The sequence below is a fragment of the Balaenoptera musculus genome, chromosome 14 (genome assembly GCF_009873245.2).
Source record: "Balaenoptera musculus isolate JJ_BM4_2016_0621 chromosome 14, mBalMus1.pri.v3, whole genome shotgun sequence".
Classification (NCBI taxonomy): domain Eukaryota; kingdom Metazoa; phylum Chordata; class Mammalia; order Artiodactyla; family Balaenopteridae; genus Balaenoptera; species Balaenoptera musculus.
The window spans coordinates 72,632,610-72,659,626 of NC_045798.1; the positions used below are offsets into that span (position 1 = coordinate 72,632,610).

At 38.3% G+C, this 27,017-nt stretch overlaps 1 protein-coding gene across 4 annotated transcripts in view; it reads left to right on the forward strand.

Annotated features, from left to right (window-relative positions):
• WDR7 (WD repeat domain 7) overlaps positions 1-27,017 on the forward strand; it is a 354,664-nt gene that overhangs the window by 323,820 nt on the left and 3,827 nt on the right. For all 4 annotated transcript variants that reach the window (XM_036874819.1, XM_036874818.1, XM_036874817.1 and 1 more), the window contains one exon: positions 24,038-24,142. In XM_036874819.1, the coding sequence (XP_036730714.1) occupies positions 24,038-24,142 (105 nt within the window). The remainder of the gene's footprint in view (positions 1-24,037; positions 24,143-27,017) is intronic.

Consider the following 27,017-nt stretch of genomic DNA (forward strand, 5'->3'; position numbering starts at 1 on the left):
CAGTTCATTTGGGGCACAATTCGCTGTGGCACATTTCTGCCCTCTGGACCTGGAATAGCTCGTCCGCTGGCTGGCAGACCACTGTTCCTTGGGAACAGTCTTGACATGAAGAATTGGGAGTATCAAAATATTTATAGAGTCCTCTATTAGGAGATACAGTATGGAAACGTTTAGGGAGAATATCAACAAGCTAAAGTCCTGATAGTCTAATCTTTTATTTTATAAAGTCGTTTTAGAGAGATTTATTAGTATTTGTATTTAATTAACTAGAATTACATTCGTATTTTTAAAGGCCTGTCGTAAACCAGAATTTATTCAGTGGCCAAGGAGAAGTCTTAATGAATAGTACTCCATGGTAATTTCACTGATCCTGTATTATTTAATTTCTTGCTTTTCTTAATAGAGAAGGTGTGTATTAAGGATGATCCTAAATTATTTATGTTTTTCTTCCTTCACTGAATGTTATTTTCATTTTCCATGCCCCTTTGTTGGGTATTATTTTAATTATAAGTACCATATTCTGTAGACAGATTCAGTTTTTCTAATAGGCCCTAATCATTTTGGTTTTCAGTGTTTTTATAATCTTCCTTTTTGGAAGAGAATTAGTATGTCGAAAATCGATTAGCTCGAACAGCAGCTCCTTCACTGTATCACTCTCACAAGGCTGCAGGGAAATGGAAAGGCCTTTTAGACACACCTGCGTGTGAAGTGTGTGGCTTATTATTTTCTTATAGCTTGATTGTTCTTCTGGAAAACGTTCAAAAGTCTCCCTCATGTAAAAGCTGGATTGTCAGTTTCAGTACTAATGCCATCTATTAAATATAAATCTTAATACATTTCTGGTATAGAATCTTTAATATGTGGAATTTTGTATTTGCAGATTCTAGAATTTAAAAAAATACTTTTCTAAATCCTATGCCTTTTGAATTGAATATGATATTTATGGACAGTAACAGATATTAATTTAGGTTTAGGACTTTAAAACAATGAAGTTAAGAATGGTTTGGACCAGCAATCCTGAATCAATAGCCAGTATTATAAATTGAGCTAAAATGGACGGCTTATATTAAAAAGGAAGAAATGTCACTGGTGGCATACAGAAAGCTACCAGAGGGTGATGAACAAGAGTTCAAGGAAAAGAACACTCCCAGCAGATTTACAGGAAGGGTATCCTTACTGAGAAATGGTAGGTTGTAGTTAAGTTTCCCCAGGGGAAATTGTGGGCGCTCTGTCCATTGAGACTGTGGAAGAACTGGAGGATGCGTTCTGGGGAGCAGCAAGAGCTTCGTGCTCTACGTAATTAGCCTTCTGCATGTCTGTTTCTCAACGCTTCCAGGCAATAGTTACAAAAGCATCAGTTATTACACAGCCCCCTCTTTCTTAATACATCTGTTTTTCTCTATGTCCATATTTGTAACTGATTTAACAAGGTGGAATTTACATGTAATAAATTCACCCATTGTCAGTGCACAATTGTTTTTTAAATTTTATTTATTTATTTTATTTATGGCTGTGCTGGGTCTTCGTTTCTGTGCGAGGGATGTCTCTAGTTGTGGCAAGCGGGGGCCACTCTTCATCGCGGTGCACGGGCCTCTCACTGTCGCGGCCTCTCTTGTTGCGGAGCACAGGTTCCAGACGCGCAGGCTCAGTAGTTGTGGCTCACGGGCCTAGTTGCTCCGTGGCATGTGGGATCCTCCCAGACCAGGGCTCGAACCCGTGTCCCCTGCATTGGCAGGCAGACTCTCAACCACTGCGCCACCAGGGAAGGCCCTCAGTGCACAATTTGATGAGTGATAGCAAATGTGTACAGCCTTGTCACCACCACTACGACCATGATCAGAACATATCCGTCACCCTCAAAAGTTTCCTTCTACCCCTTTACAGTTAGTTCTTGCCCCCTGGGAATCACTGATTCTTCCTGTCACTGTAGTTTTGCCTCATTGAGAATTTCATACAAGTGGAGTCATTCAGTATGCGGTTTTTGTATTTAGCTGACTTCACTTAGCATCATGTTCTTACTCATCCACCTCCCTGTATTTTCAGTCTGTTTCCTTACTAATCGCTAATTTTAAACTTCTCAATACAAAGTCCCAGATACAAACTCTAACTAGAAAACTGGGCCCATCTACACCAGAACAGAAATTGTTTAGCCACATTAAATAAAGGAAAACTGAAACCAAACAATTATTGAAACTTTTTTTTTTTGAGTTTCGTTTTTATACCTTATTACTAGTCGTTGAGATTTTTATTTCCTTTGTCTTCCCCCTCGTAAGGTGCTTTCTGGTATCTGTATTTTTTAATTAAAAGGAAAAATTATTTTTGTTTTCAACATTTTGTGATAATTCCACATCTCTTGTAATAAGGTACTGTGCCCTGAGGTGTCTCAAATCATGACTAGAAATCAGTGGGTCAGAAAATCCTTATATGAAAAAATAAATTAAACATAACTGAAACCTATATGTGACTGTTGTATAATTTTCTTTACACATATGAGTATATTTTCTAGTACAAGTAAATTATCTATGTGACTGTATCTCTTTCTGCTTCCTAGAAAAATGTAGGCTGTGCATTGAGACTGACTAATTATAAAAACATAAGACAGGAGTTACTTACTCCCTTCAGCTAACTAAGAACTTTAGCCGGATTCTTCTTTTCCTCCAGCTCATCTCTAAATTGAGTGTTTATCTGCATCCTACACCTCAAATTATTTGATTAGAAAAACAGATTGGAGGGGATATAAGAAGTTATTTTATAAGCAAAAAGTATCCTGTTTCTGAAACCCTTCCTTCCACAAATGAAAGAGACTAGGAAAGTGAGATAACTTGCTGGCTGTCACACTCAGTGATGTAATATTTAGAATATATAATTGGGCCTTTTACAAACATGTGTAAAATGTCCTGTAACACTTGAGTGGCTGCAGCTGTCATCTCATTTTTTCTGGATTAAGTTTGGTCAAGAAAGAAGCTGCCTCATTTTCTAGTTGTCATTTACCCAGGAAGTAAAAGCAAATTGTAATGAGGGAATCACAGCAGGAGAACCTCCTAACAAATGAGAGGCATATATTGACTGGCAGCCAGCATGCCATTTCAGTGATAAATTTATTTTTATGCACTGCTGTTCAAGGTCATTCACTGTTGTCCTTGAGTGTGCAGCCATCAACAATCATGCAGTTCACACTCTAAGCAGTTCTAGTAATCAATGCAAAGACACCTTACTTAAAAAAAATCAGTCACTAATTTTATAGAGCATTTAGATAGATTAAACATCTTTACATTTTTACAGTGGTTTTATCTTACCTTTGTTGAAAATTGAAATCAAAGAGATCAAGGAAAATATAAATTCATGAGACGGTAAGGTATATTTGTATAGATTTATTATAGTGTTCACAGAAGCCAAACTTGAATGTGGACAAATCTCAGTCATTAAATGTTCTTTGTTTTATGGTTCTGCAGGTTTTTTTTTTTAATTTAAAGAATTTATAATCTGAGAAGTCCAAAAACACAACTGTTTTCATTTTAAGACTTCTACTATTTGTTTGAAATAGATTTTATGTTAAAAATACTGAAAAGCACATTTTGCTTTCAGATCTGCCCAAATCCCAAGAAAATGTTTTCACTAACTTTTTGAACATGTTAGTTACACTTCAGTAAGTACTCTGTTATTATTACGTGAGAAAATGATCGAGTTATTCACCATTTTTTATTCAAACTGAACCGTAGTTATCTAAATATAAAATGACCAAAACCATGGTCATTTTAGATAGGAATCTAGTATCATATGAATCTAAGTTTAGATATGAATTAAGTTTAGATATGAATCTAATATCTAAAGGTTTAGATATGAATCTAATACTAAATAACTGTATTTTAAAAATTAAATTATATGTAAAAAGTGATGGTTTAGATCTTACAACGTCTTCCAGTAAATATTTTTTTAAATATTATTGCTGGTTTTAAAACTCCCTCTCACAGTATGTGTTCACAGTTAGTATATATTCCTTGAAAATCCCAAGGCTCTTCATGGTCTGCCTTCAGCCTAATTCTCCATCCACTTTTCTCTCTCTCCACTTCATCCCTTGTACCATAAGTCCTAATCATTTGAAGGTGTTTTAGTTTTTCTGACAAGGTATACTCTCCCTTTCTTCTAGGCCTGTGATGATATTACACCCTCTGCACGGAACACTCTTTTAGTCTTGCTATCCCCCATTTCCCCACAGCATACGCATGCATAAACACACACACACACACACACCATCACCATCACCACCACCACCATCAGTCACCACCACACCTCATAATCACCTGTGATTATTGCCCAGAAGATCTCCCAGATTTCTTACTGTAATCTCGTAATTTAAGTTCTACTGGAAGGTGTATGTAGAGGGGCAGGTAAATGAGTGTAAACTTTGGGTGAGTCCAATGTCTAGAGGTTCAAGACAGGTAATCTCATACTTTTCTCTGACATTCCACATATACTCCTGCTGGCTTAGTAACACATATATATGCCCCCCATATATCTAAAGATGTTAGAACTTAAAAGAGCCTGGTGTCTACAATAGGTAATTAGGTTCCTAATGGCTGACTTGCACCTTGACATGCTTTTACCCAGAGAAACTGTTATAAATAGTGCTTAGGAGATTGAACTGGCACTATAAATTCTGAAACATTAAGAATTCTATAGGCTTTTGGAAGCTGGCCTAGAAATCTAACTGTTATTCATGGCATTGTTTCTATAGATAATTGTGTTCAGAGTTGCAAACAACCGAATTCCAAACCTCTTATTTGATGACTGCCTCTATGGAAATGCTGCAGCAGCCTGCACGTGAAAGTATCTCTGGTGTGTGATCATTAAAAAAATTACCAGATTGCGTATGGAATAACATGGAGTGACACAGCCTGTCTCGAATGTACAGAACTACAAACAGAATGATTTATTATTTCTTATATTTTAATACAAAATTAATATCAAGAATTTAAGAAGCAAAAAAGTTCTCATAGTATCAATCTTTTTTTCACCTCCCGTGCACCATTTACCTTTCTGTGAGCTCTAACTTTGGGCTCTGACCTTTCAATATGTGAAACAGGAAGTATGAATCAGAATTCTTATTAAGTTTTAAACTTTCCAAAGATCCAGAAATGGGCTTTTCTGTTCTGTATTAACTCAAACCTTGACTGTGAAGGTTTGCAGTGGTTTTAAGGAGTGCTCTTAGGTTGACTGGTTGTGTGCTCTGTAGTTTAAGTACTGCGTTAAGGCAGTTATAAACCCTGACTCCTGAATAATCAGAAATTTAAAATCTATGGCTTATAGTGCAGTCTTAAACTACAACGCCATATCTACATATTAATCTCAATCGACTGTTAAACGAAGACATTCACCATAAAATTATTATCATATTATATAAAAAAAAGTTTCTTCAGCGATATTATTTCCTTTTTAAAGAACCCTCCTTTTATTTATTTTTTAACATCTTTATTGGAGTATAATTGCTTTACAATGGTGTGTTAGTTTCTGCTGTATAACAAAGTGAATCAGCTATACGTATACATATATCCCCATATCCCCTCCCTCTTGCGTCTCCTTCCCATCCTCCCTATCCCACTCCTCTAGGTGGTCACAAAGCACAAAGCTGATCTCCCTGTACTACGCAGCTGCTTCCCACTAGCTATCTATTTTACATTTGGTAGTGTATATATGTCCATGCCACGCTCTCACTTCATCCCAGCTTCCCCTTCCCCCTCCCCATGTCCTCAACTCCATTCTCTATGTCTGCGTCTTTATTCCTGTCCTGCCCCTAGGTTCTTCAGAACCTTTTTTTTTTTTTTTTTAGATTCCGTATATATGCGTTAGCATACGGTATTTGTTTTTCTCTTTCTGACTTACTTCACTCTGTATGACAGACTCTAGGTCCATCCACCTCACTACAAATAACTCAATTTCGTTTCTTTTTATGGCTGAGTAATATTCCATTGTATATATGTGCCACATCTTCTTTATCCATTCATCTGTCAATGGACACTTCGGTTGCTTCCATGTCCTGACTATTGTAAATAGTGCTGCAATGAACATTGTGGTACATGACTCTTTTTGAATTATGGTTTTCTCCAGATATATGCCCAGTAGTGGGACTACTGGGTCGTATGGTAGTTCTATTTTTAGTTTTTTAAGGAACCTCCATACTGTTCTCCATAGTGGCTGTATCAATTTACATTCCCACCAACAGTGCAAGAGGGTTCCCTTTTCTCCACACCCTCTCCAGCATTTATTGTTTGTAGACTTGTTGATGATGGCCTTTCTGACCAGTGTGAGGTGATACCTCATTGTAGTTTTGATTTGCATTTCTCTAATGATTAGTGATGTTGAGCATCCTTTCACGTGTTTGCTGGCAATCTGTATATCTTCTTTGGAGAAATGTCTGTTTAGGTCTTCTGCCCATTTTTGAATTGGGTTGTTTGTTTTTTTGATATTGAGCTGCATGAGCTGCTTGTATATTTTGGAGATTAATCCTTTGTCAGTTGCTTCATTTGCAAACATTTTCTCCCATTCTGAGGGTTGTCTTTTTGTCTTGTTTACTGTTTCCTTTGCTGTGCAAAAGCTTTTAATTTTCATTAGGTTCCATTTGTTTATTTTTGCTTTTATTTCCATTTCTCTAGGGGGGTGGGTCAAAAAGGATCTTGCTGTGATTTATGTCATAGAGTGTTCAGCCTATGGTTTCCTCTAAGAGTTTTATAGTGTCTGGCCTTACATTTAGGTCCTTAATCCATTTTGAGTTTATTTTTGTGTATGGTGTTGGGAGTGTTCTAATTTCATTCTTTGACATGTACCTGTCCAGTTTTCCCAGCACCACTTATTGAAGAGGCTGTCTTTTCTCCATTGTATATTCTTGCCTCCTTTATCAAAGATAAGGTGACCATATGTGCATGGGTTTATCTCTGGGCTTTCTATCCTGTTCCATTGAGCTATATTTCTGTTTTTCTGCCAGTACCACACTGTCTTGATTACTGTAGCTTTGTAGTATAGTCTGAAGTCCAAGAGCCTGATTCCTCCAGCTCTGTTTTTCTTTCTCAAGATTGCTTTGGCTGTTCGGTGTCTTTTGTGTTTCCATACAAATTGTGAAATTTTGTGTTCTAGTTCTGTGAAAAATTCCATTGGTAGTTTGACAGGGATTGCATTGAATCTGTAGATTGCTTTTTGTAGTATAGTCATTTTCACAGTGTTGATTCTTCCAATCCAAGAACATGGTATATCTCTCCATTGGTTTGTATCATCTTTAATTTCTTTCATCTGTGTCTTATAGTTACCTTCTTACAGGTCTTTTGTCTCCTTAGGTAGGTTTATTCCTAGGTATTTTATTCTTTTTGTTGCAATGGTAAATGGAAGTGTTTCCTTAATTTCTCTTTCAGAGTTTTCATCATTCGTGTATAGGAATGCAAGAGATTTCTGTGCATTAATTTTGTATCCTGCTACTTTACCAAATTCATTGATTAGCTCTAGTAGTTTTCTGGTAGCATCTTTAGGATTCTCTATGTATAATATCATGTCATCTGAAAACAGTGACAGTTTTACTTCTTCTTTTCCGATATGGATTCCTTTTCTTTCTTTTTCTTCTCTGACTGCTGTGGCTAAAACTTCCGAAACTATGTTGAATAATAGTGGTGAGAGTTGGCAACCTTGTCTTGTTCCTGATCTTAGTGGAAATGGTTTCAGTTTTTCACCATTGAGAACGATGTTAGCTGTGGGTTTGTCATATATGGCCTTCATTATGTTGAGGTAAGTTCCCTCTATGCCTACCTTCTGGAGGGTTTTTATCATAAATAGGTGTTGAATTTTGTCAAAACCTTTTTTTGCATCTGTTGAGATGACGATATGGTTTTTCTCCTTCAATTGTTAATATGGTGTATCACATTGATTGATTTGTGTATATTGAAGAATCCTTGCATTCCTGGGATAAACCCCACTTGATCATGGTGTGTGATCCTTTTAATGTGCTGTTGAATTCTGTTTGCTAGTACTTTGTTGAGGATTTTTGCATCTATGTTCATCAGTGATATTGGCCTGTAGTTTTCTTTTCTTGTGACTTTTTTGTCTGGTTTTGGTATCAGGGTGATGGTGGCCTCGTAGAATGAGTTTGGGAGTGTTTTTCCCTATGCTTTATTTTGGAAGAGTTTGAGAAGGATAGGTGTTAGCTCTTCTCTAAATGTTTGATAGAATTCACCTGTGAAGCCATCTGGTCCTGGGCTTTTGTTTGTTGGAAGATTTTTAATCGCAGTCTCAATTTCAGTGCTTGTGATTGGTCTGTTTATATTTTCTATTTCTTCCTGGTTCAGTTACGGAATGTTGTGCTTTTCTAAGAATTTGTCCGTTTCTTCCAGGTTGTCCATTTTATTGGCATAGACTTGCTTGTGTAATCTCTCATGATCCTTTGTATTTCTGCAGTGTCAGTTGTTACTTCTCCTTTTTCATTTCTAATTTTATTGATTTGAGTCTTCTCCCTTTTTATCTTGATGAGTCTGGCTAATGGTTTATCAATTTTGTTTATCTTCTCAAAGAACCAGCTTTTAGTTTTACTGATCTTTGCTATCTTTTCATTTATTTCTGATCTGATCTTTATGATTTCTTTCCTGCTGCTAACTTTGGGGTTTTTTTTTTGTTCTTCTTTTTCTAATTGCTTTAGGTGTAAGGTTAGGTTGTTTATTTGAGATATCTCTTGTTTCTTGAGGTAGGATTGTATTGCTATAAACTTCCCTTTTAGAACTGCTTTTGCTGCATCCCATAGGTTTTGGGTCATCATGTTTTCATTGTCATTTGTTTCTAGGTATTTTTTGATTTCCTCTTTGATTTCTTCAGTGATCTCTTGGTTATTTAGTAGCTTATTGTTTAGCCTCCATGTGTTTGTATTTTTTACAGTTTTTTTCCTGTAATTGATATCTAGTCTCATAGCGTTGTGGTCAGAAAAGATACTTGATACGATTTCAATTTTCTTAAATTTATCAAGGCTTGATTTGTGACCCAAGATATGATCTATCCTGGAGAATGTTCCCTGAGCACTTGAGAAGAAAGTGTATTCTGTTGTTTTTGGATGGAATGTCCTATAAATATCAGTTAAGTCCATCTTGTTTAATGTGTCATTTAAAGCTTGTGTTTCCTTATTTATTTTCATTTTGGATGATCTGTCCATTGGTGAAAGTGGGGTGTTAAAGTCCCCTACTATGATTGTGTTACTGTCGATTTCCCCTTTTATGGCTGTTAGCATTTGCCTTATGTATTGAGGTGCTCCTATGTTGGGTGCATAAATATTTACAATTGTTATATATTCTTCTTGGATGGATCTCTTAATCATTATGTTGTGTCCTTCTTTGTCTCTTGTAATAGTCTATTTTAAAGTCTATTTTGTCTGATATGAGAATTGCTACTCCAGCTATCTTTTGATTTCCATTTCCATGGAATATCTTTGTCCATCCCCTCACTTTCAGTCTGTATGTGTCCCCAGGTCTGAAATGGGTCTCTTGTAGACAGCATATATACGGGTCTTGTTTTTGTATCCATTCAGCCAGTCTACGTCTTTTGGTTGGAGCATTTAATCCATTTACATTTAAGGTAATTATTGATATGCATGTTCCTATTACTATTTTCTTAATTTTGGGTGTTTATTATTGTAGGTCTTTTCCTTCTCTTGTGTTTCCTGCCTAGAGAAGTTCCTTTAGCATTTGTTGTAAAGCTGGTTTGGTGGTGCTGAATTCTCTTAGCTTTTGCTTGTCTGTAAAGGTTTTAATTTCTCCGTCAAATCTGAATGAGAATCTTGCTGGGTAGAGTAATCTTGGTTGTAGGTTTTTGCCTTTCATCACTTTAAATATGTCCTGCCACATCCTTCTGGCTTGCAGAGTTTCTGCTGAGAAATCAGCTGTTAACCTTATGGGGATTCCCTTGTATGTTATTTGTTGCTTTTCCCTTGCTGCTTTTAATATTTGTTCTTTGTATTTAATTTTTGATAGTTTGAATAATATGTGTCTTGGCATGTTTCTCCTTGGATTTATCCTGTATGGGACTCTCTGTGCTTCCTGGAGTTGATTGACTATTTCCTTTCCCGTATTAGGGAAGTTTTCAGCTATAATCTCTTCAAATATTTTCTCAGTCCCTTTCTTTTTCTCTTCTTCTTCTGGGACCCCTATAATTCAAATGTTGGTGTGTTTAATGTTGTCCCAGAGGTCTCTGAGACTGTCCTCAGTTCTTTTCATTCTTTTTTCTTTATTCTGGTCTGCAGTAGTTATTTCCACTATTTTATCTTCCAGGCCACTTATCCGTTCTTCTGCCTCAGTTATTCTGTTATTGATTCCTTCTAGATAATTTTTAATTTCATTTATTGTGTTGTTCATCATTGTTTGTTTGCTGTTTAGTCCTTCTATGTCCTTGTTAAATGTTTCTTGTATTTTGTCCATTCTATTTCCAAGATTTTGGATCATCTTTACCATCATTACTCTGAATTCTTTTTCAAGTAGACTGCCTATTTCCTCTTCATTTGTGTGGTCTTTTGGGTTTTTACCTTGCTCCTTCATCTGCTGCATATTTCTCTGTCTTCTCATTTCGCTTAACTTACTGTGTTTGGGGTCTCCTTTTCACAGGCTGCAGGTTTTTAGTCCCCTTTGTTTTTGATGTCTGGCCCCAGTGGGTAAGGTTGGTTCAGTGGGTTGTGCAGGCTTTCTGGTGGAGGATACTGGTGCCTGTGTTCTGGTGGATGAGGCTGGATCTTGTCTTTCTAGTGGGCGAGACCGCATCCGGTGGTGTGTTTTGCAGTGTCTGTTAACTTATTATGATTTTAGGCAGCCTCTCTGCTAATGGGTGGGGTTGTGTTCCTGTCTTGCTAGTTGTTTGGCATGGGGTGTCTAGCACTGGAACTTGCTGGTCGTTGAGTGGAGCTGGGTCTTAGTGTTGAGACAGAGATCTCTGGGAGAGCTCTCGCCAATTGATATTACGAGGGACCAGGAAGTCTCTGGTGGACCAATGTCCTGAACTCGGCTCTCGCACCTCAGAGGCTCAGACCTGACACCTGGCCGGAGCACCAAGACCCTGTCAGCCACACGGCCAGGTATGTGGGGAGTTTCTTGCCTTTTGGGAAGTCTGAGGCCTTCTGCCAGCGTTCAGGTGGTGTTCTGTAGGAGTTGTTCCACATGTAGATGTATCTCTGACGTATTTTTGGGGAGGAAGGTGATCTCCACGTCTTACTCCTCCGCCATCTTGAAGGTTCTCAAGAACCCTCCCCTTTAAAAGAGCACACCTGCCTTTTATTCCTTTTATTGTTTTACAAAAATAGTTAGTGAGTCTCTACCTTTTCCAAGCTATACAAGCAATTAAATGTGTTAAATAATGTTTCTCTTTTTTTGTTGTTGTTTTTTAAAGCAGAAGCAGATTTGGGGGTGGGGAGGAGCATACACTCACCACATGGTGCACAATTTTAATTTTAACATTTAAAATGATTTGACAACTACAAGTCTCATCTCTGAACAAATATTTTTACTAAAAAAAATAAAATAGTGTAGAGGAATACCAAATTGTTCATACTAGAAAAAAACTGCTAAACTTTATGATTTCAAAGACAAGCTAATAGAAAGTCTAGAAGGATGTATGCCAAGTGGCTCATGGTGGTTCTTCTGAGGCCTGGGATCTAATTAGTAAGAACAGTTGGGTAGGGTTTCCAGTTTTATTACAGGAACTTCAAAAAAAAAGTGGTGGCATTATAGGTAATACTTAGTTTCCTTTTTTTGCGTTATTCTCTTAAAGAAAAACTCCAAAATAAAAATCATACTTCTATTAAAAATCCTTTTTGCTAATGCAGAGTTCATATATATAATCTATTAAGCCTTCGGAAATGTGTCCATGCTGCCTTCTTTATATACTTACTGCTAAAAGGAAAATATTATATTAAATGGAGGGCTGTTGCTTGAGTTTTACATGCTTTTGCTCAAAAGTGAATAAAATTAGTGTGTATACTATTAAGTATGCTTTTAATAGTATTTGTCATAAGTCATAGTGTGTTATTTTAAGGCACACATCTGTGGGTTACATACATGATGGCAATTATAAGCAGATTACTAACAAAGTGCATTCTGAGTTATAAACAAAAAGCTTCAAAGGATTCATGTTTCCTTGGGAAGAACATAAATTAAAACATCAAAGCAGTTGTTTCCCTTAAGAATTGTAGTTATTTGGATAGCTTGTCAGTGCTACAGAGTGCAACAAGTGGGCTAGGGTTATTGATTTTCACCTTGTGTTACCAAAACATTTTTTCATTGACAAATATTAATTGCTTATTAAGTGCTAAAGAGTTTGATGGTCCTGATATTGAATTTTATAATGAATTGGCCTTTTAGTTTGGCTTATCATTAGACAATGTGATTGCATTAAAGATAAAAAGGTTTCAGCCAGTATGTCTCCCACTCTAGGGGTATCAAATAGATATTCCTGTAGAGCTTATTCTCAGCAAGAGGATATTTAATTCATTTTCCTTTATGTGTAAATGACTTCTCTTTGACCAAACTATAGGGAGTGCTTGCTTAAATATGCATTGTATGACTATAATTAGTAGTAAATTATCCAGTATATCTTGCATTGATTCTAGTTTATGAATCTAGTAAATCAGTGAAATTTCTATCAGAACAAAGTTGGTGATTGTGATCATTAATATGAGTCTTTATAAATCATTAATTTTGTTAAAATATTTCTCCTTTCATTTTTGAAAAGGATCTGTATATCAAAGTGAGCAACCAAATACATATGTGTGTGTATACATGCATACACACATACACAGACATACAAGTTCCATTTTAAATCCTTTTTGTCTTTCCTTTTAATAGTATATCTTTTTTGTCTTTTTATAGTTATACTCAGGGAAGTCTTAACCCTATTGTATAATGACCTTTCTGAAACATCAAAATTTGTGGATAACTGATGAAATTTAAGCAAAGTTAAAATTAGAGAAATTGGACTGTCAGTTTTCTCAGTTGATTAGTATTGGCTGTTTGGAATTAGAAGTTCAAATATATGCTTTTGATCCTAGCAATCTGCCTTTTTAATAAACTATTTACTTATCTGAGTTAAATAATTATTGCTTGATATAGAATTATTATTTAAAATATAAAATTGTTATCAAACTTCAAAGCAATTTTGTTGGGTATTAACTGCAGTGATTCATCGCAAAATTCTCTACCTGAAAAGTGACTTGTACGCTGGGGACAACTTTTAAATCTGTCACTTAAAAATATTAGTTAAAAACTGAGATTTCAAGTCTACAAATTGTAAAATAGACCAGCTCTTTCTTTTCTGCCCACACCTTACACTGGTAGTGTCCTCTGTCGTTTTAACCGCATCCTTTTGCTCCTTTCACTCTTTCTGCTGTTCATGGGTTATCTCAGCCCCTTACACTCAGTTATTTAACAGATAGTCATGGAGAGACTGCTGTGTGCCAGGAACACTGCCGAGTGCAGGATCTACGCCTTCAGCGGCTGTCTGTGTGCTAATAACTCCCAAATCTGTCTCTCCTTCCATAAATCTTTTCCTGAGCTCCAAATTTTTCTTTCTCATTTTCTGACATATTTCCAACTACCTGCTCAAGCCCTCCACCTTAATATCTACATGTTCCAAACTAAGCTCGTTATTTCCCCCTGATGATGTCCCACCAACCCCTCCCATCCCCACTAAAAGCACTTTCTTTTTCTTACACTTCCCTGTCCAGGAAACAGCATCACCACCCGCCCAGTTGGACCTCCCTTTCCTGCCCGCATCCAGTTCTTCATTCAACTCTTAATTTACCTACTATATTTGCCTACCAACCATTCCTTTTTCTCTAATTTCTCTCCTCTCTCTGCCAGAATTTTCCTAAAACTGGTCTGATCTGACCATTCTCTTATTCAAAACCTTTGGGAAACTCCCTATGGAGTTTGGGACTATGAACCAAGTCCAAATTTCTTAGCACAAGAAAAAGGCAGTTTATAGCCTGGCCATAGCTAGCTTTTTCCCTCATCCCCAAACCTGTCCCTCCTCATCGTCCTCTGCCCCCTGACACTCCCAGTGGCAGAGGGACAATTCCTGGACCTCTCCCACATCTTCACTCTCACAGGTCTGCCTCACCTATCTGCTGGGATCTGGGCCTTTCAATTCTTGCCCTTCAGGCCAACTTCTCCTTTAAAGCTCAACTCCACTACCACCTTCTTTCTGTACCTTGTTTTGACATCTACCCCTGAACAGAAATTGCTGCTTATTCATCTGTGTTTCCATGGCACCCAACACACATTTCTGTTATGCCATTTCCTATATCACACACTAGTTGCTTACTGTCAACCCGTCCCAGTCTCCTCCTAGATTCACTGGAAGGGGCCATGTCTCACCTTTCTACTGATATCTAACATGGGGCTTATAACATAATCTCTTGATAAACATTTTAAAGTACATTTCTCCAAAAAATATTGAATCCCATGAGGTAGGCAAGAAAGATATTATCCTTATTTTACAAATAAGCAAATTGTGTCTCGGAAAATTTTGCCCATTCAAAAGAACAACAAGGTCAAATTTTAATCCCCTAGATAAAGATGGGGTAGTCTAAGAATAAGTCAGGGCTGACAAGTAGTATCAGTGTTATTTTGCCATAATAATTGCCAGGGAATATTTTAAAATTCAGTTGCTATTTGGAAAAAAATTTACATATTTTATTGTTTTATTACTATTTTAATATTAAAAATATGGAATGATACTTCAAAGATAGGAGGATGATTTTACAGTTTTCTAATTTGGCATGTCTTGACTTAACAAAAGAAATAGACCTTGTAATATAGGTCAGTATTAATTAGGTTACTTTCCAGACTAATCTGATTTTCTGTTTTAATAAGTTAAAGGAGCCTAATAAACCACACATAAAAGTATAAAATTCTTGAATCTGTATTGTCTATTAGTGTATGTACTCTGTCATTCTCCAAAATAAATATGAGCCAGAAGATATAGTAATATATTGGTTAATACACGTATGAATTTTAGAAATTTATGTAATGCTTTAGGTTTCGTTAACACTTTCAAGTCACTTCTCTTTTTGGAATGATGAAAACATTAGATCCTTTTGAAATGTGATTTTGAAAACTATAAATTCCATATGAGTACAATCTGGATAAGACAGTTTTGTGTCACCAGGCACTGTACCAGGCCAAAGAGAGGTGGGAGAGCACATGTGTGAAGGCCCTGTCCTAAGGCTCTAGCCAAAACCATCTTCTGTGTTCGCCTTAACCCAAATCAGAACCCATGAAAATGCTGAGGTCCATCTGGATGGACGATTCCTCAGGAATGTGATTGCTGTCCCTGCTGGTTCATGTGGACGCATGTCTGTTGAAGGCTGCTATGGAAGGGCCTGCAGTCTTTTGAGAGGGCGCAGAGATACGACAGTTCATGTCCTAAGGAACTCCAAGTGGAAGCAATTGGGCTTTACTTTTGCGGCACAGTATTATCTTTAAGAATATTTTCTCCTGTCTTCTTTGAAAAATTATATAACCATTTTATGTTGGTCCAATTTCTCAGGAATCCTTTGAATATTTAACAACAGAATTTTTTTTATCAGGATCTTCATAGTCTGAGAATACAAAAGCAAAACTTTGTTCATTTTAAGACTTCTAGCATGTGTTTGAATAGATTTATATCAGAAATATGATAAAAAATACTTAGCTTTGGGTCTGAGATCTATAGAAAACATTTGCATATTCTTAAAAGCTACAGAAAGTTATACTTTAATAAATGTCTTACAGTTATTTCATACCAGCAATGTGAATAGTTGATAACAATTAATTTATTCTCTATCCTTTTTATTGGAAACTGAAGCACATTTATCTAAATCATATAGGCATTCAGTATTTGAGTATCCATGAATAATCTTTAAATATGACTCTATTTTAAAATGTTAACGTATATGAAAAATGTTATGGTTGGAATTATGTCTCAAACTAGATTTTTTTCTTCTGTTATCATTATTTAGCTTAAAAGAGTCTCACATATAATACAAACATACTACATCAGTTATTATAATTTAAGTGGGTAATTTTTAGTTACTTCATCCTGAAAATATTTGCTGTAGTAAAGCAGAAGACGGGTGTGTGTGTGTACAGGTACACATGTGTGGTCAGCTCCTGATTATCTGTAGCAAGAAAAAGAGGAAGAAAGACTTTAAGTGGTGAGACTTATGGAAAATTTATTTGAATCTGAAAAAGTTCCTCAATTGAATAGAAGGGATAGCAACCTCTATGCCTAAGACCAGTACATATTTTTTTCATAGAGGTTGCTGTTATGATGGCTACAATATTTTAAGATTGGAAATCAACTATTAAATGGTTACTCTCTACTTGTTCATTTGTAGATCTTCCTTTTTAAATTTAATTTTGATAATGTATAATTGATATTAGTGAAAGTATAAGCCTCAGTATCCTAAAAATCTGAAATTCTTATGCCTAAATTACAATAGTGAAGCAATCTTGAGCATTTTTTTTTTTAAAGATCACAGGTATATATCATTTATAAATAAATACATATACTCAAGGATGCTTGCTCATTGCTTTGTTTTTTTGTTTTTTTGTTTTTTTAATTTTTATTTATTTATTTATTTATTTATTTTTGGCTGTGTTGGGTCTTCGTTTCTGTGCGAGGGCTTTCTCTAGTTGCGGCGAGCAGGAGCCACTCTTCATCGCGGTGCGCGAGCCTCTCACTATCGCGGCCTCTCTTGTTGCGGAGCACAGGCTCCAGATGCGCAGGCTCAGTAGTTGTGGCGCACGGGCCTAGTTGCTCCGCGGCATGTGGGATCTTCCCAGACCAGGGCTCGAACCCGTGTCCCCTGCATTGGCAGGCGGATTCTCAACCACTGCGCCACCAGGGAAGCCCCTTGAGCATCTTTTGATTCTTACTATTCCTGGATAAGTGTGTTGTGCACACACATGCTGGTTATAATCCTCCACAAAGAAATTTCAAAAACTATTGCCTGTGTCTTAAGGATTACCAATATGTAGATATCAAAAAAAAAAAATCTCCTTTAATTCATCAGTGTCAGTCAGTTTATTCCCAAATGACATTTAAGTAACTTTCAGTAACTGAAAACGTACAGTAAATGCTGCAGCTATTTTTAGGGAATAAAGTCTGTTTACTGGAGGCATTATATCTTATGATAAAGCTTAAGATAGGGAACTTTATTATATTTATCCTTAAATCTGTTTTCCATTAAGATGTTAAAATGATATCATATCTACTTGTCCTTTGCCCTGAATATATATTCTTTTCAGTTAGATAGTGATAGAAAATAACTCAATTCATTGAATCGTTCCGATACCCCTTGGATTGGCAAATGCCACAATGGGTTGACTCTATAATATAGAGTTGGCATAATGTGAATAAAAAATATTGGCTTGGCCCTCCATCAAGAAAAGAAATTATTGAGTTGAACAACCCATTTTCAACGCTCAGATCTCTGTTCAGAATCATTGTAGAACCACCAAAGGGCAGCATCGAGGCGGATATGCTTACACAGTCACGGATAGTACAGCCAGTAAGAGAAGCTGGGCTCCTTTCAATGCTAGAGAATGTTTGGAATGCATTTTCCATCTACTTCCATTTTGGTCAATACTTTTAGTTTCCATATTTTGTGTCCCAACTGACAAAGAGCTGGGTCCCTAGTTTTATGATTCTTTCCTCAAGAAGTGCCTATTTATGGTACCTGTAGGTAGGTATTGCCTCTATGGGGGCACAGGCGAGCTCATGGGAATGTGAAAACCTTCAGGGTCCCTATTTTTATGATTCTTTCCTCAAGAAGTGCCTATTTATGGTACCTGTAGGTAGGTATTGCCTCTATGGGGGCACAGGCGAGCTCATGGGAATGTGAAAACCTTCAGGGCCCCAGGAAGAGAGACTGCTGATGAGAGCAATGGGGCCACCATCCACCTCCTTCCCCACCCGTGAAGAGGGGTGAGGCAGCTTCTAATCTTTAAACCTCTGTTTAAGGTCAAGGAAAAGAGTTTTCCTTCATCTACCATGATAGCAGTGGGCTCAGGGACCCTGCCTCTCCCCACAAGTATGAGGACTGCGGGGTGTCAGCCATCTGCAGGCCAACAACTTTACCAGCTTTTCCAGCCACGGTTGCAGGTTTGTGATAAAATAAGCATAGTCCTGGCCTCCTGCATGGTGTTATGAGAAACTATAACGACAGCCAGTTGCCTGTTCCAGCACTCAGTCCGTTTTGAAATGCCACATTTTGAGACGTGGTTGACCTTTAAGATACCATCCAACTCTAAGATGTCATGATTTGAAAGCTTGGAGAAAGTTTAAGGAAAAGATACAGAAATTATTTTAAGAGTTGGAAAATGAGACCTGAAAGGAAAGATTACATGATAGTCACTGAAATTTTTTTTAAATCCTGAAAATAAAAAATAAATAAATAAAAAAGGAGCAAGTTGCAGTAACAGCCTTCAAGTCTATAAAAGGTTATCATACTAAGATTGGTGACCAGCTGTTCTCCATCTCTACTGAGGCTAGAACAGAGGAAGCAGGCTACACTGTAGCATTTTGGATTTAGATTTGAAAAAGGAAAAATTTCCTGACAGCACAGTGTTAAACACAGAAAGGGGGTCCTCACGGGAGGGTTTGGCATCTTCTCTAGAGAGATTCGAAAACAGAATGGATTTTCATCTGGCCTGCTTTAAGGCAGCCCTGTGCACATACGGAAGAAAATGGGTGGCCTTTCAATGTTCTTGGCCACGTCATATGGCCTTAAGATCCCACACACAAAAAGGCTGCAGAAGGCTTAGTTCATAGTGGGAATTAAATTTGACTCTGGCCTTCTAATCAGCCATAGATGAGACTTTTTTTTTTTAATGTGTTATCATCTGCCTAAATCATTTGTTTCCTTGAGCAGGTGAACCTTAAATATATAATACAATTTTCACAAATTGGTTGCTTCGGAGAAAGGAAAGGGGTAATTTTTTCTTGAACATAATTAATTCTTAACTTTTCAACTCTTTTGAAATGGCTCTTTTTTGATGAGTCTTCCCCTTGCCTAACAAACAAAGCTGTCAGAGCAATGTCTTTGTCTCCCCTCCGCCGTTACCTCCCTACCAGTCAGCCAGGAAATCAGCAGCCTGTACTGGGATGTCAGAAAGGCATGCAAATCAGACCCCGGTCCACCTTCCTCATCCGCCTTTTCCTGACTTTGGCTGCCGTTGGGAAGAGATGCGAAATGTTTGGTTGGTGCTTCAGGTACAGGGGAGAGCGTGTCCTGAACCTCACTTAGCGTTGTTTGTTATCAGTAAGGGACCAGCCCTAGCAAAATGTAGGTATTTGTAGGTCTTTGCTGTTACCTCTCCTTTCCTTTTCGGGGCTCATCCTCACTTCCTAAGCACTCACTTCCCTGGATATCTGGCCTGTCTCCAGCTATTTCCTGCGTGTGTACACAGATGGGCACTTCATTCAGGCTCACCCTAAACTCAAGGCATCTGCCATGCTTGTATCTCATGAAAGCAGGTTTGTCCTGTTTGCTGTCTGCCGGAGCACACGCTAGGGAAAATGCCTCAACTGAAAGCATAATTGTATTTGTAGAAATTTCAGAGACCATGCGCAGCCAACTGGGGACGCACCTGCAGCTCAGCAGACCTTTCAATCACCCCTCACATTGTCACTGCCTGTTTTACCCCTGAGCCAGCCATGCTGCTCCCCGAGAAGGCCTGCGACCAGGGTGGCCCCTTCCCTCGCAGGCCCTACAGGCCCTGGGGCTGTGAAAGTTCGATCAAAGTCCTTTTTATTTTTTCGTTTAATAACTGTTATACAAAATACATGGGTCAGTCCTTTATAAGTCTTTCCCTTGTGATGGTGTTTTGGATAGCAAAATTGTACCTACATTTGGAAATCTTTTCTTCAGAATTTATGTTACAAGTAGGAAATTTTGTTTGGCTGGGTTTTTTTCCTCCCCTTTAAAAAAGTGATGAGACCTGGAAATTAATAGATGTTCTCTTTGATCTCGTTCAGTCTGTAGAGTGGGTGCAGTAGAGTCCTACATTTTGGTTTCAATTCTCAAATTTGACGTTTGGAAGCCGAATTAGCAAGAACTCCAGGAAGAGACAGCAGTTTTAGAGAATATTCTAGACAGTCATAACTTGTATTGATGCTGACCAGATCATTTTGGAAATCCGTGTCTCTCCTCCTCTGTACAACAGGGTTAATTATACTTCTTTGCCGAGCACATTGAATGTGCCTGTTAAAAACTGTTGGGTAAGTGCAAGCGTTGCTCCTTATTAATGAGGCCTCTCAGTTCCTTTTCTTTCATAAGAAAAAGGGGGAGAGAGTGTTTAACAATTCAGCACTCTGTCTCCTGCTAGGGATAATTGCCTGATTTCTTTTATTGTTCATAGCACTTCTTGAATTAGATTAATTTCTTTATATTCCATTTCTGTCTTTTCAAGACAGCAATTTCTTTGACTAAAAATATAACAAGGCATATGATACTCATCCACGTATAAAAAGTAAACCAAGCCTCCTTTTACTTTGAAACCCGTTGTTTTGGAAAATGTTCTTTCTGGTTGAGCATTTAAGATCCCAAACCATTGGGTTTGCCCCATCACAAAGCACTTCCAAGTTCACTGTGATCCGCGCACAGCTGCATCTAATGCCAGAATAGAGGGTTAAAGTCAGTTCAGGTGGTGCCTGCGCAGATCTGAGAGAAATTCAGAGATTCTGAACAAAAGACAATGGCAACATTTCTATTACACTGGGGACTGAAGCACCTCTCAGGCTGAGATTGTAATGAACTCACCAGATGTACCAAACCATTTAAAATAGTGAGCTTCCCTGAGCTACCATGAGTGGTACTTGCTTTCTTATAAGACAACAGGTCTATCAGCTGACACAGCAGTCAGTACTCTGTGGTTTTTCTCTATGTTGCTTTGAATGACAGCCTGTGGGGCACCTCGCAGTGTCACACTGTGTGTGTGTGTGTGTGTGTGTGTGTGTGTGTGTGTTGATGTGTTCTGAGCTAAAGTATAGTTCCCCTTTGTTCAAAACAGACTTTAAAGAAACTTACACATTAAACTCAGTATCTAACCTTGACAATAAAAACAATGAAGGAAAACAGGACCGTGATTAGTGAAATGAGGAGGAAGTATTTATTACTAGACATCTAGAATGAGCATAAATATAGTCCTGAGTTTCCTGGCAGGAAAGCAAGCTCGTGTGAGATTGTGTAATTATCTTTTCATGATAAAAGAAACCAACAAAATTTATCTGGAAAGATAAACATTTTCCTGGCAGAAAATTCCAAGATGAACTTAATTCACAGGATCTTCTATTAAGAGACACGAGATAACATAATGAAGAGTGTCTTCAGCTGACATGGAAGTATTCAAGTGGACGTTTCAAACACTATAAAGGATGAAGATATAATATGAAATATTAGGAGCCTGTGTGCCTGGCTTTCTGCCTTTACTACAGGGCCATCTTAGCCAACCTCACAGAGAGGTATGTTAAGGAGACCATTGGGTTGGTACATCCTTCTGGACCTTCTGGTTTACAGCCTACTCACTGTTGCACTCTCTTCTTATCTGAAGCACATTCTGGTTGCTGATTAAGGAGGGATACTAATCTGAAGGAGGTAGGCTTAGCATTCTGCTTTGAGATTTAGGGGCCCAAACTCCAGCAGGAGGGTTGAATCCACCTCTACGTGGAGCTGGGCTTTGGTGGAGGGGGGGCTTGCAAGAAGGGCAAGCTTTTAGAGGAGGTTTTAGTGTGCTCACACTTTTGATGCATACCAGTACCCCAGAGCATGGAAGAAACTATTTTGAATGAAATATTTTTAATGGAAGGCTTGCATTAAATGCCATGAGGGACCAGACAGGAAATAAGGGAGTCAGGCAGTGGGTGTTAGGTACACAGACCCGCTTGAGTCAGGGCTGGGACATGAGAGCAAACGCCCAGGCCCACAGGGCACCTCCACTCAGCCTGGCCCATATTGCCACGTGCAAAGGCCCAGGATTGCCAGAGTGGAAGCAATCCGGGGCTTTTCCAGGAGAGGCTAGAAATCTTGATTTTAAATGATGTTTAATGAATTCGAATATAGGCTCAGAAACTGTTTTTAAAAATCATTTTGCAGGTCAAACCCAATATGTATAATCTGGTTTCGTATATGATTAGGGCATTTTTGGGGGGGTTCATTAAATGGCATACTCAAGTAATTGATTTATGTGATTGTTTACATTTGCCTGGTCATGTTTTTTTTCAGCTTTATTGAGATATAATTGACATATAACATGTGTAAGTTTAAGGTGTACAACGTGATGATTTGATACACTTATGTATTGCAAAATGATCACCCACCCTGGCGTTATGTAACACCTCCATACCATCATGCGACTACCATTTCTTTTTTGTGGTAAGAATATCTAAGATCTACTCTCTTAGCAACTTTCAAGTATATTCATCTGATCATCTTTAAATAAGGAGGAGTAACACAAATATTAACAATATTCATTGAATTCTTATTATGTGCCATGCATTGTGCAGAGGGCTACACGTGTACTAACTCATTTAATCTCCACAAAGCTCTTTGAGGCAGGAATTATCAGTGTCATTCTCAGTATCGTTATCGAAATCATCATCGTCATCTCTGCTTCCTAGACACGGGTGCCCTTGAGGTTAAGGAATGTAAATAACTTGCCCCAGCTTCCGCAGTAAGCAGTGGAGCCCAAAGGCAAGGCAGGCGGTCTGACTCAGAGCAGTGTCCTCTGCCAGCCCAAAGCCCAGTGCTACCAGTATAACATTTTTTTTCCTCTGAGTGTTGAAAAACAGGCATTATTTTGGATCCCACAGCGCCTTGTCTAATGACAGGAAAGAACAAAACCCAAAAAGCACTGAGGAATGTTCTCACACCCCCATCCCTGTCTCCCTTCCTCACTGTAATCACTCAGATATGAATTATGAGAAGTGTCTCACTGAAATTTACAGTATGGGTGTGGCAGGGCGGAGGTGGAGGAGCCCTGAATCACACAGTGAGCTTGATGCTCCCACCAAGACTCAAGGCTCACAGCTCGTCATCAAGAAACAGCAGATGGAAACAACCCTTCCTAGCATTGCCTTAGTTTAAGGGAACACATTTCCCCATTCCTTCCTAAACCAAGAGGGGAGACCAACCTCCCGTTGTAAGCAGACTGAATATTGCTTCGTGTGGTAGAGATACGGTCTTTAGTAGTTTGTGTAGAAACAATACAGTATTATGCTAATTTGCTAAGTATCCCAGTCTTTTCGGTAACTATTAATATCATTAAACGTGAGTGTAATTTTTTCTTAGTAAAGACCTTTTATCAAAGACCGCGTCTAAAATACAACATCCTTTTTTTTTTTATTCATGGTTAAATCAATGACAGCTATTTGGCAAAGGCTTAGAATTATCCCTGTTAGCTTGTTTTTAATAACATTTGATTTATATGTGTGCTCAAACCTCCAATTCATGCGTGTATGTATGTGTACTAATTGTGGCCATATGCATTTAAACACAGTGTTATTGGTGGGAAATGAAGCATAAAATGTGAAAGATGTATAATTATTAAGGGGTTGAAATTATAGTTTTTGACTCCTTCCAGAACGGGGATGTTATGATACAGCTTTGATTGTTTTTCATTTCAGATGAAGTTCCTGGATAGATATGGTGATCAGTTTTTCACCTTCCTAATTAATTGTAAAATTCTTCCCTCTAATGGACATAAATGAATTAACACATTGGTTTGCCCATTAATACATGCTTTTCCTTCGGACTCATGCTGTCCTCCCCAGTAGGAGACAGGTGGACTCCTCAGAACAAGATCAAAGCCCCTGGCTGTATCAATGAGAGAACTTTGGTTGCTTTTCCTGTTTTTCTAACCTAAGTTTTTAAGTGAAGAACATAATGGTTTCTAATATCCATGACGTAACTTTTTCAGCATTGAATGTATTTGCATCCGTATGCGTAGCAGTTCTGTGCAATGCATGCGATGAATGACTCTGAATTTTATTTCAGACAATCCACGGTCACAAGGGACCAATCACTGCCGTGGCCTTTGCCCCTGATGGACGATATCTTGCCACCTACTCAAACACAGACAGCCACATTTCTTTCTGGCAGGTAAGTGCACATGCCGCAGGGTCTTGATGTGTGGTGCGTGATCCGCTTTTGCTGGGAAAGGCTCCCTGGTGACCTACCCACCAACCCTCCCTTGGGCCCTCCCTCCCTTCTTTCAACAGATATCAAGTATTTATTGCTTGCTGATTATGTGCCAGCTGCCAGCATGCAGGGGCTACTGAGAATACAATTAGCAACCTAGAAAGAGGGGGGTCTGCTCTCACCAAGCTTTCAGTCTGAGGGAGACACAAGTAAATAAGCAAGTAATTACGATACAGGGGGAACCTGGGAGTAAGGCTGTGGGCCGGCTTCACAGAGGCAGCAACACCTGAGCTGAGACACGGTGACGGTGACGACGTCAAGGAAGGGCCAGGCGTTCAGGGTAGGGAGGGGTGGGTGTTTGGAGAGAGGTAGGCATCATTCAGATGTAAGTGAGGGCCTGGCCTGGAAGGAGTTGGGGCAAGGAGCACTGCTCAGGCTGTTAATTTACACAAGGCATCCAGACAACGCCAACAGGGCACAGGGGAAAGGGCAGCCTCGTATTAACTTCATGCCTCATTTGTATTATCTCATTTTCGTTTGCTTTCTGAATTTCCACATAATGCTCTTCATTTCCAAGCTATTAAAACACTTTCAAAAATCTGAGTATCACTGACTGGCAGTACATGAGAACAGCTCTGTTTGATTATGATTACAGTGAATATTAATTTGAGCAGCTGAGTTTTATAATAGAACTTGTTTCATCCTCAGTGATTAATCTCCATCCCATCTTCTTTTTAATTACCTTACTCCTGATAACTACAAAAAAGTTAAACCTTACCAACCCCCCCCCCGCAAGTTAATGGAAAATTCTGTTACCTATCCTAGGATGCAAGTATGTTTTATGAGATTCAGTTTATTGCTCTGAAAGCTAAAAAAGCAAATAAAAGTTTAAACAAGACTTCACAACGTGACGATGATTTTTAAAAACTCAATAGCTAATGTAATGTAAAACAGATACAATAAATTGCTTAATTAACCACATGCTATTGAAGCATGACAACTTCCAGATCTGTCCTAGCTTTTTCTACTTTTCATCTAGTTTAGTTTTCCAGTCTGTTTTCTTATTATCCTTTCTTCCAGAATATATCTCCAGCATCTTAAGTGGCTCATATTAAACTTTTCCTTAGAGATGTCACCGAGTCTTTATTTTTCCTAGTGGGTAACCCCAGGACTCATATTTTATTCTACTGAAATCCCACAGCAAGTCCATAAACAACTCTTGCAACACTGGTCCTGTAGACAGTGTCTCTACCAACTGTTCTTTTCTGCTAACGCAGCGGTGTCTGTGACACCAACTGTACTTTGATACACGTTTTCCTGAATTTCCTGTTCTCTTGAAATCCCAGAGGAGTGTCCATGTGAAACTCCCTTCATTTGGCATGTATCCGGTGTGGAAACGCTGGGTGCCAGCCTAGCTTAAGGACATGGAACCAAGCAGTCTCGGGTCCCTGCTTTCCAGGAGCTTGTGTTCACCCCATGCCTTATTCTTGGGAATAAACAAAACCAGATCTCTTCTTTTTTGTTGTTCAATTTTTCTTCCTGCTAAGAAAATATACTTTCTTATATAAAGGGATACCTCCTAAATTGGCCAGATGTGAAACTTTCCCCAGTATTTTCCTGAATGTCTAAGGGGTAAACCTTTTCCCCCTTATCTAGGTCTTCAGAGTCCTATTTGGATATGTTCATCCCTTCCTTGAATCTTTTTCTATGTTTATCAGAGTTGCTGCCCGGCTCATTGATGGAATTATCGTTAGCATCTTCCTCACCCTGGAGATCAAGATCGTTCCTTAGATGCTGTCTTTTTGAAACACCTCTTTCTGTCCTCCAGTTCAGGCTCCTGCCGTTGCCTCTGGGCTTCACCAAGTGCACTTAACCCCGCGCGTCTGTCCACGCGGCTCTGCCCAGCTCCTTTCCTTGTCTGCACGCTCTTCTCCAGGGGCACCTTGTGTTACTTGCAGGGGTGTGTGTTCAGTGGACAGAGCACCCAAGCAACTCAGGCAACACCCAGGTCTTTCTTGCCTCTAAACCCAATGTCAGAATTTAAAATGTGGCCCATTTCTTCCCTGCTTAAATTATACCCAGCTTGGTCTTAAAATTTAAGTGGAAGACACAGAAATATCATTTCAACTTTCTCAAGAAAATACAGTAAAACCTCTTCCAGAAGTATAGTGGGGTTTTTATTTGAATTAAAGAGAGTCCAAAAAGCAGTGTTAGATCTACCGTAGCTCTCCCCCAATGGGCTTGGCTGATTTATTTATATACATATTGTTTAGGTCTAATGATGTATGATAATACTTTTATATGATTCCAGTAAATGTACTGCAATATATTTTGAAAACTTAATGAAGCCTTATTAATATAGAGCCTCACAAAAGCCATCAGCTATTAAAATCTTTGCTGAGAAATGAGTGTTAATGAGAATTACTGGTTGGATAATTACTCAAGTGAGACTTAGTAAAAGGTTTGGGTGCAACATTACTTACACTGAGAATAGCATTAAAACACTTCCTGTTTTGATGAATTACATCTGTATGTATGTCTGTGTGTTCAGAAAATAATCTTCTCAGAACTGGTCTTGTGAAGCATTATTTTTAAAGGGAAGGAAAAAGCCATGGTTGCCGTTAGTTCGTTTACATACTCAGCCGCTAAATGATGTCATTTGGCAATCTTTCAAGCCCTTTGATTCTCCAACAACGTATTCCTACTATTTGAATATTTCACTTCAGTGTATCCATTGGTATTTGAGCCAGGAGAGTTTAGTAATGAAATACAACCATCATTCTCTCACCTGAATTTTACCACCACCCTCCAACAATTAAGTATCCTCTTCCAGGAA